The sequence below is a fragment of the Eretmochelys imbricata genome, chromosome 19 (genome assembly GCF_965152235.1).
Source record: "Eretmochelys imbricata isolate rEreImb1 chromosome 19, rEreImb1.hap1, whole genome shotgun sequence".
Lineage (NCBI taxonomy): Eukaryota > Metazoa > Chordata > Testudines > Cheloniidae > Eretmochelys > Eretmochelys imbricata.
Genome location: NC_135590.1, coordinates 19,683,067 through 19,697,980, shown reverse-complemented (window position 1 = coordinate 19,697,980; position 14,914 = coordinate 19,683,067). Strand labels below are relative to the sequence as shown.

The following is a 14,914-nucleotide window of genomic DNA, read 5'->3' as shown; positions in this document are numbered from 1 at the left end:
AAAAGAGATTGCACCACAGTTCTTGTATGACGTGAATTGAAAAATACTGTTTCTTTTGTTTATCGTATTTAAAGTGTAAATATTTGTAATAAAAAATATCAAGTAAGCACGGTACACTTTGTTTTCCGTGTTGTAATAGAATCAATATATTTGAAAATGTAGAAAAACATTCCAAAAATGTTTAATAAATTTCAATTGGTATTCTATTGTTTAACAGTGCGATTAATTGCGATTTAATTTTTTTAGCTGAGTTAATTGCATGTTCAGTTTAGTCCAGCGTGTTTAATTTAGTGTCTGGGTAACTCCATTTAAGGTGGTAAGCCATTGTGTATTATTCCCTTAAAGCTGTGGTTCTCAAACTTTGGGTCGCAGTGCTGGCATTAACTTGCTGGGGCCCGGGCCTCAAGCCTGGGCCGCAAGCCTAAGCCCGAGCCCCACCGCCTGGAACTGAAACCAAAGCCCAAGAGCTCAGATTACAGGCCCCCGCACCCGGGGCTGAATCCCTTTTGACTTTGGCTTTCCTGCTTGGGGTGGCGAGGGTTGGGCGTGCTCAGGCTTCTATACGACCCTCCTGGGGTTGTATAGTAATTTTTGTTGTCAAAAGGGGGTCTCAGTGCAATGAAGTTTGAGAACCCCTGCCTTAAAGGAATAAGGACTAAATATATCTGGACTGTCCAGGAGAGGGCTGAGTAGTAGGTCTTGTACATTTTGTGGGGGAAATCACATTTTGCCTTGCTATGTGAAAGGGGTCACCGGTATAAATGTTTGAGAAACACTGGTCTACTCTGTAGTGACACAATGGGATGGTGAGAGTCTGTTATGTTTTTAAAAAACAATTTAATCTGATTTGAGACCACAAATACTAAAATGCCTTGAACATAATGTGGTTATTTCATGATATATAAGAACGGCCATTCTGGGTCAGACCAAAAGTCCATCTAGCCCAATATCCTGTCTTCCAACAGTGGCCAATGCCAGGTGCCTCAGAGGGAATGAACTGAACAGGTAATTATCAAGTGATCCATCCCCTGTTGCCCATTCCCAGCTTCTGACAAACATAGGCTAGGGACACCATTCCTGCCCATCCTGGCTAATAGCCATTGATGGACCTATCCTCCATGAATTTATCTAGTTCTTTTTTGAATCATGATGTCACTACAGAGTTGATATAGGATTGTTCGGGAGTTTTTAACTGCATTTTTCACCCTAACATGGTGGATTTCTTAATCTGGCTGTATTTTAAAGAATCTTTATTGAGGTTACAGGGACAAACCATCCCGATGTGTAGAAAGAATAGTAAATATGGCAGGCAACCAGCTTGGCTTAACAGTGAAATTCTTGCTGATCTTGAACACAAAAAAGAAGCTTACAACAAGTGGAAAATTGGACAAATGACCAGGGAAGAGTATAAAAATATTGCTCGGGGATGCAGGAGTGAAATCAGGAAGGCCAAATCACACCTGGAGTTGCAGCTAGCAAGAGATGTTAAGAGTAACAAGAAGGGTTTCTTCAGGTATGTTAGCAACGAGAAGAAAGTCAAGGAAAGTGTGGGCCCCTTACTGAATGAGAGAGGCAATCTAGTGACAGAGGATGTGGAAAAAGCTAATGTACTCAATGCTTTTTTTGCCTCTGTCTTCACGAACAAGGTCAGCTCCCAGACTACTGCACTGGGCAGCACAGCATGGGGAGGAGGTGACCAGCCCTCTGTGGAGAAAGAAGTGGTTCGGGACTATTTAGAAAAGCTGGATGAGCACAAGTCCATGGGGCCGGACGTGCTGCATCCGAGAGTGCTAAAGGAGTTGGCGGATGTGATTGCAGAGCCATTGGCCATTATCTTTGAAAACTCATGGCGATAGGGGGAAGTCCCGGACAACTGGAAAAAGGCTAATGTAGTTCCTATCTTTAAAAAAGGGAAGGAGGAGGATCCTGGGAACTACAGGCCAGTCAGCCTCACCTCAGTCCCTGGAAAAATCATGGAGCAGGTCCTCAAGGAATCAATTTTGAAGCACTTAGAGGAGAGGAAAGTGATCAGGAACAGTCATCACGGATTCACCAAGGGCAAGTCATGCCTGACTAAATCTAATTGCCTTCTATGACGAGATAACTGGTTCTGTGGATGAGGGGAAAGTGGTGGACGTGTTGTTCCTTGACTTTAGCAAAGCTTTTGACACTGTCTCCCACAGTATTCTTGCCAGCAAGTTAAAGTAGTATGGGCTGGATGAATGGACTATAAGGTGGATAGAAAGTTGGCTAGATTGTTGGGCTCAACGGGTAGTGATCCATGGCTCCATGTCTAGTTGGCAGCCAGTATCAAGTGGAGTGCCCCAAGGGTCGGTCCTGGGGCCGGTTTTGTTCAATATCTTCATAAATGATCTGGAGGATGGTGTGGATTGCGCCCTCAGCAGGTTTGCAGATGACACTAAACTGGGAGGAGAGGTAGATACGCTGGAGGGTAGGGATAGGATACAGAGGGCCCTAGACAAATTAGAGGATTGGGCCAAAAGAAATCTGATGAGGTTCAACAAGGACAAGTGCAGAGTCCTGCACTTAGGACGGAAGAACCCCATGCACCGCTACAGACTAGGGACCGAATGGCTAGGCAGCAGTTCTGCAGAAAAGGACCTAGGGGTTACAGTGGACGAGAAGCTGGATATGGGTCAACAGTGTGCCCTTGTTGCCAAGAAGGCAAATGGCATTTTGGGATGTATACATAGGGGCATTGTCAGCAGATCGAGGGACGTGATCGTCCCCCTCTATTTGGCATTGGTGAGGCCTCATCTGGAGTACTGTGTCCAGTTTTGGGCCCCACACTACAAGAAGGATGTGGAAAAATTGGAAAGAGTCCAGCGGAGGGCAACAAAAATGATTAGGGAACTGGAACACATGAGCTATGAGGAGAGGCTGAGGGAACTGGGATTGTTTAGTCTGTAGAAGAGAAGAATGAGGGGGGATTTGATAGCTGCTTTCAACTACCTGAAAGGGGGTTCCAAAGAAGATGTCTCTAGACTGTTCTCAGTGGTAGCTGATGACAGAACAAGGAGTAATGGTCTCAAGTTGCAGTGGGGGATGTTTAGGTTGGATATTAGGAAAAACTTTTTCACTAGGAGGGTGGTGAAACACTGGAATGCGTTACCTGGGGAGGTGGTGGAATCTCCTTCCTTAGATATTTTTAAGGTCAGGCTTGACAAAGCCCTGGCTGGGATGATGTAATTGGGGATTGGTCCAGCTTTGAGCAGGGGGTTGGACTAGATGACCTTCTGAGGTCTCTTCCAACCCTGATATTCTATGATTTCATGGGTTTCTAATGCTTGGTTTTAGGACATTCCTGTAATGTATTAATTAATGTTATGTTCAGCCATAACGCCCTTTTAGCATAGCTTGTATCCGGGAATAGAAAGAGAGCCAGGTTGAAGAAGAAATAAAAAACATGGGGACATTGTTAGGTTTATGTACAGTGCCTAGCGTAATGGGAGTGCTGATCCATACTGTTGTTAGTGCTGTGGCGTTGTTAGTGTTGCTGGTCTTGGAGCTCCAGTGTTAGCTGCCCCAGCCGAGTGCAGCTTGCTGATTCAGCAGACTTCAGTGTTGTTCACAGGCGAGGTTTGATGCTGAAGGCATTCAGCCAGGTTTATTGTCAGCAAAGCACAGCAATAGCACCTATCCAGTGGGTCACAGGGATACTGGTACAGACATGCTATCGACAAGGTGAAGGTTCAGTCAGCATAACAGGTGCTGTCCCTTAGACTGATCTAAAGTTGCCCCTCCTGTGACTTCTTAATTTGTATGTTGATACGAACAAATGACATATTACACTCCTGGAGGTTAGTTACCACCCTTATATCTTGTAGCTCGGGGTGGGCAAACTTTTTGGCCCGAGGACCACATAGGGGTGCAAAACTGTTTGGAGGGCTGGGTGGGGAAGGCTGTGCCCCCCAAACAGCCTGGCCCCTGCCCCCTATTCACCCCCTCCAACTTCCCGTCCCCTGACTGTCCCCTCCTGGGACCCCCCGCCCCAAACCGTCCTTCCCCCCCAGGATCCCACCCCCTATCCAACCCCACCTGCTCCCTGTACCCTGACTGCCCCGACCTATCCACACCCCCGCCCCCTGACAGCACCCCCTCCCCCGGGACTCCCACAGCCTATCCAACGCCCCTGTTCCCCGACCCCTGACCATCCCAGAACCTCTGCCCCATCCAACTGCTCCCTGTCCCCGTCCCCTGACTGTCCCCCGGAACCCACTACCCAATGTTCTTCACCGCCGCGCGCCCCCACCCCCCTTACCATGCCACTCAGAGCGGCAGGAGCTCGCAGCCCCACTGCCCGTGCGGCGGCATGGCTGCATGAGAGGGGGAACAGCGGGGGAGGGGCCGGGGGCGAGCCTCCTGGGCCAGGAGCTCAGGGACCAGGCAGGACGGTCCCGCAGGCTATAGTTTGCCCACCTCTGTTGTAGCTGCTAGATCAAACAAAACATCCTCATCCATTATCCTGTCATCCCCTCTTTATCTTGACATGGTGTTGGTGTGATGTTGTATCTTAGGAATGTGTTAAGTAGGTACTTCAGAGATCTGTGTTTTTGTACCATTCTCCACAATCAGGAATGTGCTTACTTGGTTAGCTGACACCTAGCTTGTTACTGTTCTGCGCTAAGTTACTATACTACTATCCTCCGCTAAGTTATGCCTAGGGCTCCAGCAAGGCTGCTAAACTCTTAGATTGGGCTCTGAGGTAACTATTTGAGAGCAGTTTCATTGGAAAGGGACAGCAACAAAATAGGGTGATTAAAGAGAATTAAAGGAAGCCAACTCAGCAGGCATAGATGCCACGCTCAAGAAACTTGGTCATTCTCAATACAGTAGACATCTCCTGCCTTGAATGTGGCAATCACCCACTCTGACCTTCCTTCCACCTTGTCTAGCCTACATAAAACGTTGTAGCTGAAATATCTTCCTGTGTCACTGCTCTGCCCATATTATTCCCCTTCTTGAATCTCCATTGGCATCCTGTCTCCATCTGTATCAAGATTAAGGCGTTTCCCACATCTTTGCAGAGCTATGGGGCAGGGAATGTCTTTGTATGTATTTGATCAGGGTGCACTGCAGTGGGGGCCTTAGTACTCAGTGTTATCTCTAAGCACTATGGTAATACAAGGACTGTTCAGTTATTCAAATACTGAATTCCTTGAATGCTGTTAATATTGCAGATTCAAGCACTCAAAAATTAGACCATGTCAGAATTAAGGTTGTCTGTGCAACCTAAATTCTGTCCCACTGTGCGAATGCATTATGATAGTCTCCTAAGTATATGATCATGCACTGTTTTTTCCATAGGACCCTGGCATATTAAATGTCTAAAATCCGTGCTTTTCCTTACCTTTACCAGGATGCGAAGTGATAGCTGTGAACACCCGCTCCACTAGCCAGACTTTTATTTATAAATGTGATGCTGTCCTGTGCACTCTTCCCTTGGGAGTGTTGAAACAGCAACCACCTGCTGTACAGTTTGTGCCTCCTCTTCCTGAATGGAAAACGTCTGCTGTGCAGAGAATGGGATTTGGCAATCTTAACAAGGTAACTTGACCGGGAGGGGAAAAGCAGTAGAGGAATTAGTACAATAAATAGATTCTGGAATGCATGATGCTAAGCTGGAGAGCAGCTCCCCCCCTCTTTCCTTCTAGAACCCCATTCTTTGAATTGTGTGAAGTCATTTTTGTGCAAAATGTAAGATGCACTGAGCTTGACTTAGGAACAAGTCTATAAAAGGATACCAAACAAATTCTGTCTTTTCCATTTCTACTATAAGAGCTAGAACCTCCCTTATCCTTCTTAAGGTATTTCTCCTCTTTACTGCGTAGCTTTGTAGTATGCTTCTGGGTACCAGGTGGCATCATAAGTGCAGCATTGAAGCAAAGAACCTCAGTTTACATCTGCTGAAGACCTGTTGGTACACATCCGTGCCACTATGCCTTGATTGTGATCTGGATTGGAAGAACACCTCTTTAAGAGGATAGTTCAGTCCCATGCTGATTAAATCTTTGGTCTCTGTGAGACTGCCAAATAAAATGCCAATCGGTGGTGGTTCTTTTGTGTGACGGTCCCTATGTATATTTCACACTTGGGTGCTCATGCGCCTGAGTCTGGGTGTTTCCTCCAAGCAATGTCTATTGACTCATATATGCGCAGTGTTTTCCCTCATGCTTCTGACCAAGGATATAAGGCGCAGTACAGGTCAACACCACTCCAGTTCCTTCTTACGGCCCCATGGCCTGAGTCGGAACCCCTATTCCTCCTTCGCTCTTATTTCAATAAGAAAGTTGTTCTGTATACCTGTGTAAATGGTTTTGCATAGTTAGTATAGAACCCCTCCCCAGTTGAGGGGAAGAACTCCTCGCTACCTGAGGACCATGCCCAAGGTCCCGGGCTTCAAGAACTGTGTATCCTACACTTGTTCCTTTTCCATCAGCAAGGAACATCAATGATGTCTCTACTGTCTGGGTGAGGTGAACATCTCGACGAAGTGCAGCCTCTGTAAGTCCTTCCTGCCAAAAACTACAGAGGTTTATGAGCTCTGACTCCATACATTCCTGATGAAAGAGGCTATGAGATCCCGGACTCAATTTGATCCTGACCAGGCATACCCCCCTGTACAGTGGCCTCTGCTGACTTGTAGTGCCCTTCCTAGCATAAGCCATGGTGTGGAGCCATTGGCACAGAAGTCCAAGGACAAGCTCCTCCCCACACAAGTAAGAAACTATATCTCATAGGCATAAGAGTAGATCCCCACAGCGTACTGCTCATAAGAGACGTGTTTCCTCCCTGAGCCATGCCAAGTCTGGTGAGATGTTGCATGTGGATCCCATGGAACCGTTGCTAAAGACCGCCCAACTGGAAGGTAAGGTAAAGAAGAAGCGGGATTCGTCAGTACCATGTCAGTGGTGAGACATATGGAGCACCCAACTACGAGTGCGGCCCCACGTGTTCTATGATTGCCGCCATGTCAATCCTCAGACCAGCCAAACTGGGTCCCTCTGTATTCTCAATGGTAAGCCCATGGGCTCTAGGATGTACGGAGATGTTCCTGACTGAAAGAGGTGTTCCTGCCATACCCATAGTCTCTGCTCCTGTCGCGTCCATCCATTCTCTGGGACATTCCTATGCCTGAGGATGAACTGTTACTCCTGTTGAAGGAGAGGACCCTTTCCCATCCATCGGATCGGGGCTCACCACTACCGCTGTTTCCAGTGGACCCATCATCGGACTCAGAGGTGTCCCAGGACATAGCCCTGCCAGTGTGTCTGCCACAGCACAGGAGCCCAGAGACAGAGCCAAGGCAACCTTATCTGCCTGGCATAACCCGCCCCAGGGAAGCATGGGGTCTGCTGAGCCTGATGGAATCCTCTTTCTGGCCCTACTGGAGCCCCTGGGACCCATACCACAGCTGTGATAAGACCATCACAGGGGTCTTATCGTTCCCCCCTTCTCACAGCCAGCTCCGCTGGTATATGACAAGGAAGATGTGGAATTGGTACTGCCACTGGAGCCTCCTAGTTGCTGGATGAGGGGGTCATCCCGTTGCTGCCCTCTCTGCTGGGTGACCAGCAATACCAGGAACTGGTAGCTACGCATGTAGCAATCTATAAATTCAGCTGGAGGAGGTCCAGTATCCCCAGCGTCATCTCCTGGGTATCCTGTAAATGAGGCCATACTGGCACAGACCAGAATGGTTTGGCGCATGCCCATATCAGGTGCCCCCAGCCCATGCCAGCCAAAGGGACTGATTTCCTGGTTATGCACCCAGCCCCTAATTCACTCATGGCACAAACAGTTGCGGAGCAGGCTTGACAACACCCACAAAAGTCCACCCCTCTAGACAAGGAGTTGAAAATGTTGACCCTCCTTGGCAGGAAGGTCTTTTCCTCTGTGGGGTTGCAGTTTTGTATAGCCAACTACCAGGCACTGTTGGCTAAGTATGATTTCAACCCCTACAGAAGGCTGGCAGAGTTTAAGGACCAGCTCCTGTAGATGACCAGGCCTAATTCCAGACTTCGGTAGATGTGAGGAGAAACTGGTAGCAAAAGTGGCCCTCAAGGCTGTGGTGGACGCTGCTGACGCTGCATCCAATTATCTGGCCATGGGACTGGTTATGCTCAGAGACTCTTGGCTCAAGTCTTCGGCTTTCTTGAGGGAGGTCCAAAACACCACGGAGAACCTCCCTTTTGACAAAAACAATCTCTTTTTAACAACAAGGTGGATGAGTCTCTGCAGTCCCTGAAGAACCCACGCTCCACTCTGCAGTCACTGGGAATCAACACCCCAACTCCCAGGAAGAAGCACCAGTCCTTCAGACCATGGCCACCTACCTCTCCTATCAACAGCCACCGGAACCTTGTCGCAAATGACAGAGGTCCCAGAGAGCCCGCTCTCTGACCCTGGCCTCTGCCACCTCCTCAAACCTCTCTCAGCTGTAGACAAAGAGTCAATTTTGACATGCAGGTTAGGACCCACAAACCAACTGTGATGCCACATACTTTGTCTCCTGTCATCTTTGGCAGCCTTCTTAACCTCTTTGCCCATAGTTGGGGCAAGATCCCAGTGGACAGATGGGTGCTGGAGATTATCCACCACAGCAACTCCATAGTTTCGTTCCTTCGTGCCTTATCACCCTCCCTCCTGACTCCCTTCGGGACCCCTCTCACCAATTTATTTTCCAGCAGAAAGCAGAGCCCTTGCTCCTCAAGGGTGCTATAGATGGTGTCCTTTCTCAATAGCAGGGGAGACGTTTCTGTTAACCATATTTCTTCATTCCCAAAAAAGGCAGAGGCCCATCCTGGATCTTTGTCAGCTAAATATATTAATCAGAAAGCAGTAATTCTGGGTGGCCACTTTGGCATCGATAATTCCCTCCCTCCAGGAGGGAGCATGGTTCGTGGCTCTCAACGTGAAAGACGCATACTTCCATGTGGACATCCAACTGTCTCACAGGAAGTTCTTCTGATTTAATGTGGGGCAACAACACTACCAGTTTCGCGTCCTCCCTTTCGGCCTAGTGACAGCACCGAGGGCCTTTATGAACATGTTCGTAGTTGTAGTGGCACAGATGAGATGCCAGGGGCGTTCGGTATTCCTGTACCTGAATGACTAGCTTCTAGTGGAACAATCTCAGCAAGAAGTTCTTGTGATTCAGTCTCTTCAACACCTCCTTTCTTCCTTAGGAGTCTGTTTTATCGCCCAGGCAGATGATAAACTTTATAGGGGCAAGGCTGGACTCAGTCTCTAAATGAGCCTTCCTTTTGGTGGACCAGTTCTTCACAATGACAACCCTGATTGCCCACTTTGCCTCTTTCTTTTGGAGCACATGGCCACCTGCACCTACATTACACCGCTTGTGAGATTTCACCTGCAGCACCTACAAGCCTGGCTTAATTCAACCTGCAACCCAACCAGGGGACCACATTGACTTCAGGGTCACTGTTTCCTCAAACGTTCTGGCCCCTCTCACTTGGTGGTCTGATCTGACCAAGGTCATAAATGAGATCCCGTTCAGCCCTCCCAGACTGAGAGCCACCATCATGATGACACCTCCCTTACAGGATGGGGTGCCCATCTGGACCACACTGCACAAGATGAATGAATGCCATGGGAAGCCACGTTACACATAAACATCCTGGAACTCAAAGCAGTTCATCTCGCCTGCAAAGCTTTCCTTCCCCTTATACCAGTGGTTTTCAAACTTTTTGTATTGGTGACCCCTTTCACACAGCAAGCCCCTGAGTGTGACCCCCTTCTAAATTAAAAATGGGGTGGGATTTAATTTAATGGAGGCTTGGGGCTGTCAGCCTCATGGAGCTAACAGCTCAAGACCCCCATGTAACCACCTTGCATCCCCCAGTTTGAGAACCCCTGCCTTATACTCTCCCTCCACGTGCAGATCCTGTTGGACAACATCAACAAGCAGGGAGGGCGACATCTCATTCCCTTTGCTCCAAGGCAGTCAGGCTGTGGAACTGGTGTGTCAGGACAAGTCTACACTACAGTGCTACTGCTTGAAGGGGGCTGTAGGCAGTGACTCCCAGGGTGATGCTCTCCTGTTTTCCTGGACAGGTGACCTTCGATGTGCCTTTCTTCCGATTCCCCTCTGTCCTCACTTTCTCCTAAAAGTTGACTGAGATGGGGCCACCATCATTCTCATAGCACTTTACTGACCCCAGCAGTTCTAAATTGCAGAGCTCTTGAAGCTCTCCACCCGACCACTGTTCAGGCTCTGGTCTTTCCTGGATCTTCTCACATAGGACCAAAGGAGACTCAGGTATCCCAATTCAGACTCCTTTCACCTCACAGCCTGGTGTTTGGATGGACGTCTAATGTAGAACATGCATGTTCAGCCCTGGTCCAATGAATTCTTAACCAGAACAGGAAAGAGTCCACCAGCGGGTGAAGTGGCTCCATTTCTTGGAGTGGGTGCACCGCCATCACCTTTCTCTTGACATGTTGACCATCCCAGTTGTCCTCAATTATCTCCTCACCCAGAAAACATTTGGCTTAGCCTTAGCTCCCTCCATGTGCACTTGGCAGCACTTAGAGCGTCCCTCCAGTGGGGGAAGGAAGATACTATCTTCACATACCCAACAATGGCATGCTTTATGAAAGGCTTGGTCAGGACTTCCCCACCTGCTGTCAAACCCATGCCCCCGTGGGATCTTAACCTTGTTCTCTCAGCTGTCACAGGGCCACCCTTCAAACCTATGGCAACCTTTACATGACCCACCTTTCCATGAAAGTTGCATTCCTAGTAGCCATCACTTCGGCCGGGGTGGGGGGGAATCAGTGAGCTAGCAGCCATGATGGTAGACCTTCCCTACACACTTTTGCACAAGGAGAAGGTTTCACTGTGGTTACACCCCAAATTCCTCCCCAATGTTGTCTTTGAATTCCATCTCAACCAATCAATCCACTTACCTGTATTCTTTCTGAAACCACATGCCTCTTCGAACTACAAGAAGCTACGCTCCCTTGACGTCAGACATGCCCTGGCATTCTACCTACAAATAACTAGGCCCTTTAAAAAGTCTGAGACTTTCTTGCCATGGCAGAAAGATCAAGGAGCCAAGCCATATCCTCACAAAAGATCTCTTAAGTGGATCTCAGGCTGCATACTTAATGCTACAAGATATCAATCCTCCTGCCTCCTGGGGATGTTTCAGCTCACTCTACATGGGCACAGGCTGCTTCCATGGCTGTGTTATCAGACGTCCCATTGCAGGACATTGGTGAATTGTGCACTCATTTACAGCACACTACGCGCAAGCAGCCATGCCATGGATGCAGCGGTAGGATGGGCCATCTTGCAAATCGCTCTGCCATCAGCCTCTTCACACCCACCTCCACACTGAAACTAGGGCCCTACCACGGACTGTGAAATCAGTCTTTTGTGTGCTTTTATCCTATACAGATTTCACGTGGGAGACCAGCATTTCTCAAATTAGGGTTCCTGACACAAAGGGAAGTTGTGGGGCGGGGGTCACATTATTGCCACCCTTACTTCTGCGCTGCCTTCAGATCTGGGCAGCTGGAGAGCGGTGGCTGTTGGTCAGGCGCCCAGCCCTGAAGGCAGCACCATCCCCCCTCCCCCCCGCAGCAGCACAGAAGTAAGCATGGCAATACCATACCAGGCCATCCTTACTTTTGCACTGCTGCTGGCAGCAGCTCTGCCTTCAGAGCGGGGTTCCCTGTCAGGAGCCACTGCTCTCCAGCTGCCCAGCTCTGAAGGCCGCGCCGCCACCACGAGCAGTGCAGAAGTAAGGGTAGCAGTACTACAACCCCCTTTAAAATAACTTTGCAACAATCCCCCTCTACCCCCCCCCACAACTCCTTTTTGGATTGGATCCTTACAATTACAACACCGTGAAATTTCAGATTTAAATAACTGAAATCAAGAAATTTACCAGTTTAAAAATCCTATGTCCATGAAATTGACCAAAATGGATTGTGAATTTTATAGGGTCCTACTGATCACTGCTCACAAGGCATCCATGTGGAACCATCACTCAAAGAAGAAAAGGAGGTTACTTACTGTAGCTGGACGTTCTTTAAGATGTGTGGTTCCTATTTGTATTCCACTACCCACCCTCCTTCCCCTCTGCTTCGGACTTGGTTACATTGCATTAAGAGGGGAACTAGAGTGGCATCAACTTGCACCGCTCCTTGTACCCTCGGCTGGAAGCACAAGGAAAGACACTCTGCTGGACAACGGACGCTGTGTGGGGGAAACTTCCCAGACTTGGGCACGTAGTGCACGTGCATACCACATTCGGAATACAGGGAAGGACCACACATCTTGAAGAGCCTCCAGTTACAGTAAGTAACTTCCTCTTTTAGATGGAGATTTTTCACATGTACCTAACTGATTTGGGGGCATGTATTTAATTGGCATGTTCTACATATGCCACTTAACAGTGAGTTTGAACTGGTGAGGTAAGATGAAAGTCTCCGTATCTCATTGCAGTGAAGATTACTCCTGGGGGAATTCTGCACCAAAAAATTAAAAATTCTGCCCACATTTTAAATTTCTGTGTATTTTATTTGTCAATATAACGCAATATAATCACTCTAGTTTCAATTATTTTGGTAATTTTATTTCAAAATACCTGTCAGCAAGTATGTCAGCAATATAGATAACAAAAAAGATCCCACAGGAGTAGAGAGTTAAAGAAATCCCTATGGTAGCAGTTCTCAATCAGTGGTCTGGGGCCCCCTGGGGGGCTGTGAACAGGTTTCAGGGAGTCTGCCAAGCAGGGCTGGCATTAGACTTGCTGGGGTCCGGGGCAGAAGTTGAAGCTCCGCCGTGTGGGGCAGAAGCCCAGGGCCCCAAACCCCACCACTTGGGGCTGAAGCCGAAGCCTAACCAACTTAACTTCACAGGGCCCCCTTTGGCATGGGGCCTCTGAGAATTGCTGTGCTTGCTACCCTCAAACACCAGCACTGGCTTTTATATGCAGAAAACTGGTTGTTGTAGCATGGGTGGGCCATGGAGTTTTTATAGCATGTTGGGTGTGCCTTGGAAAGAAAGAGTTTGAGAATACCTGGACCCAGCTCCTTTACTGTCCCCCTGGGGGACGCGGTGCAGTGCAGCTCTGCCCTTCCTCACCCTTTGCCAGAGCTGGGTCTCATGGGCGCTCTCCTATCACCAGGAGAATGAGGATCAAGCTGGACAGCCAGGGTGTGCAGAGCCTCCATCCCCACTGGGCTGGGCACTCCGCTTACTGCGATCCGGGTTCTGCAGAGCTCAGCAGCCCCTAGTGGTAACCAGTAGCTCTGCAGCCCCGAATCTGCAGGGAAAACATGGAAATCTGCATAAATTCTGAATTGTGCAGTGGTGCAGCATTCCCCCAGGAGTAGAAGATGTACCTCTGTAATGGGAAAATTAAAACTTAATTGTGATCCTTTATAATATTTCCAGGACATTGTAGAATGTGGCAAAAATAGGTGAGACCTTTTCACACTGAAGGATCCCCACTGAATTTCAAATTTGTCTTGCTTCTCCCCTCTTGGAGAGATCACAGCCGGAAGGCAGAGGATCTTCCACTATGTTCCTGAGCTGTTTTGGACAAAAGGTTCTTGTCTGTCCCCTTTTTTGGTCACAATCATGCATTCTGCTCATCTGCAGGGATTCAGACTCGCTCAGTAATTTTAATGCCTCTCAACTGCTCTAATCTGGAATCAGACGGCATTTCTGCTTTGGGCTGAAAGATGTTAAATGACCACGAGAAGGTCTGAACACCTGCGGTGAGCATTTACTCTTGCTGAATACACAGTCTGGTGGATTGGGAGAGGAGGTGTGATTAAAAAGAGAGGTGAGGCAGACCTGGCAGGTTGAACTGCATATGGAATAGGGTCCCCGGTATCGACTGTCCTTAATCTTAGTTAGAACTGAAAAGACCTAGTTAGGTGTCTTTTGCCCTCTCTGCTGTTGTGGAGTTGTTCGCTATTGTATGTTTGCTCCCTGTCTTGTTTTAAATTTCTCAGGTTCTATTCTGCAACCTAATTGATTTCCCTAAATCTAAATGTTTGACTGTTAAAATTTCTGCAGACTTAATTTAATGCCTGTAATTGCTAGTTATACCTCCTTGTATCTCCACAATAAGTTCTCTGCCTTGTTGATGTTTTCATCCTTCTAGTATTTGTAGAATCTTACCTTTTGTGTCCCTCCCCCCCTTTTACATTAATAATCAATTAGCCAAGCATTAGGTATTTAGCTATTTTAATCATTCATCTCTAGTCTCTCCTTCAAGTCCCCTGATAATTATTGTTGCTCCTCTCTGAACTCCCTCTGATTTGTCAATATCTTTCTAGTAAAGTGATGTCAAGAATTGGGTGCAATGTTTGAGACAGTCATGCCAGAGCGGTACACAGAGGGAGTTTTACATCCCTATCCTGTGCTATTTGTGTGTGAAGCCCCATTCATATAGCCTTTTTTTTTTTTTTTTTTTGCTGTTATGTGCTATTGGAGAGACATATTTACTTTGCTGTATCTCTGCCCCAGATCTGTCAGAATTTACTACTTCCCTTGAGTCTGTGTGTTTCAGATAAGTTTTCCCTAAATGTATTTATCTGCATTTTTCCAAGCTGCATATTTTTTAATTTTCTTCCCATATTTCAGACCTCTCTGTCATTTTGCATTATTTGTCCTCATTGGTGTTTGCATTTACTCCCAATTTAATACCAGCTGTGAGTTTAATTACTACATTGTTGACTTCCTCTTCTAGACTATCATGGAAGATAATCTGGTGTTCAATACTGCCTTCATCCAATCTCTAATTCACTATTTTTCTATGCTTTTGTTGTTTCTACAGCCAATATCAGTCAACATTGTTCGATGCAAGACTATGAAAATAAATTTTAAGGGCTGTCTTTCAAAATA

The 14,914-nt window shown here is 47.6% G+C and overlaps 1 protein-coding gene across 2 annotated transcripts in view; it reads left to right on the top strand.

Annotated features, from left to right (window-relative positions):
* KDM1A (lysine demethylase 1A) overlaps positions 1-14,914 on the top strand; it is a 185,349-nt gene that overhangs the window by 144,177 nt on the left and 26,258 nt on the right. For both annotated transcript variants that reach the window (XM_077838122.1, XM_077838121.1), the window contains one exon: positions 5,381-5,568. In XM_077838122.1, coding sequence (XP_077694248.1) covers positions 5,381-5,568 — 188 coding nt within the window. The remainder of the gene's footprint in view (positions 1-5,380; positions 5,569-14,914) is intronic.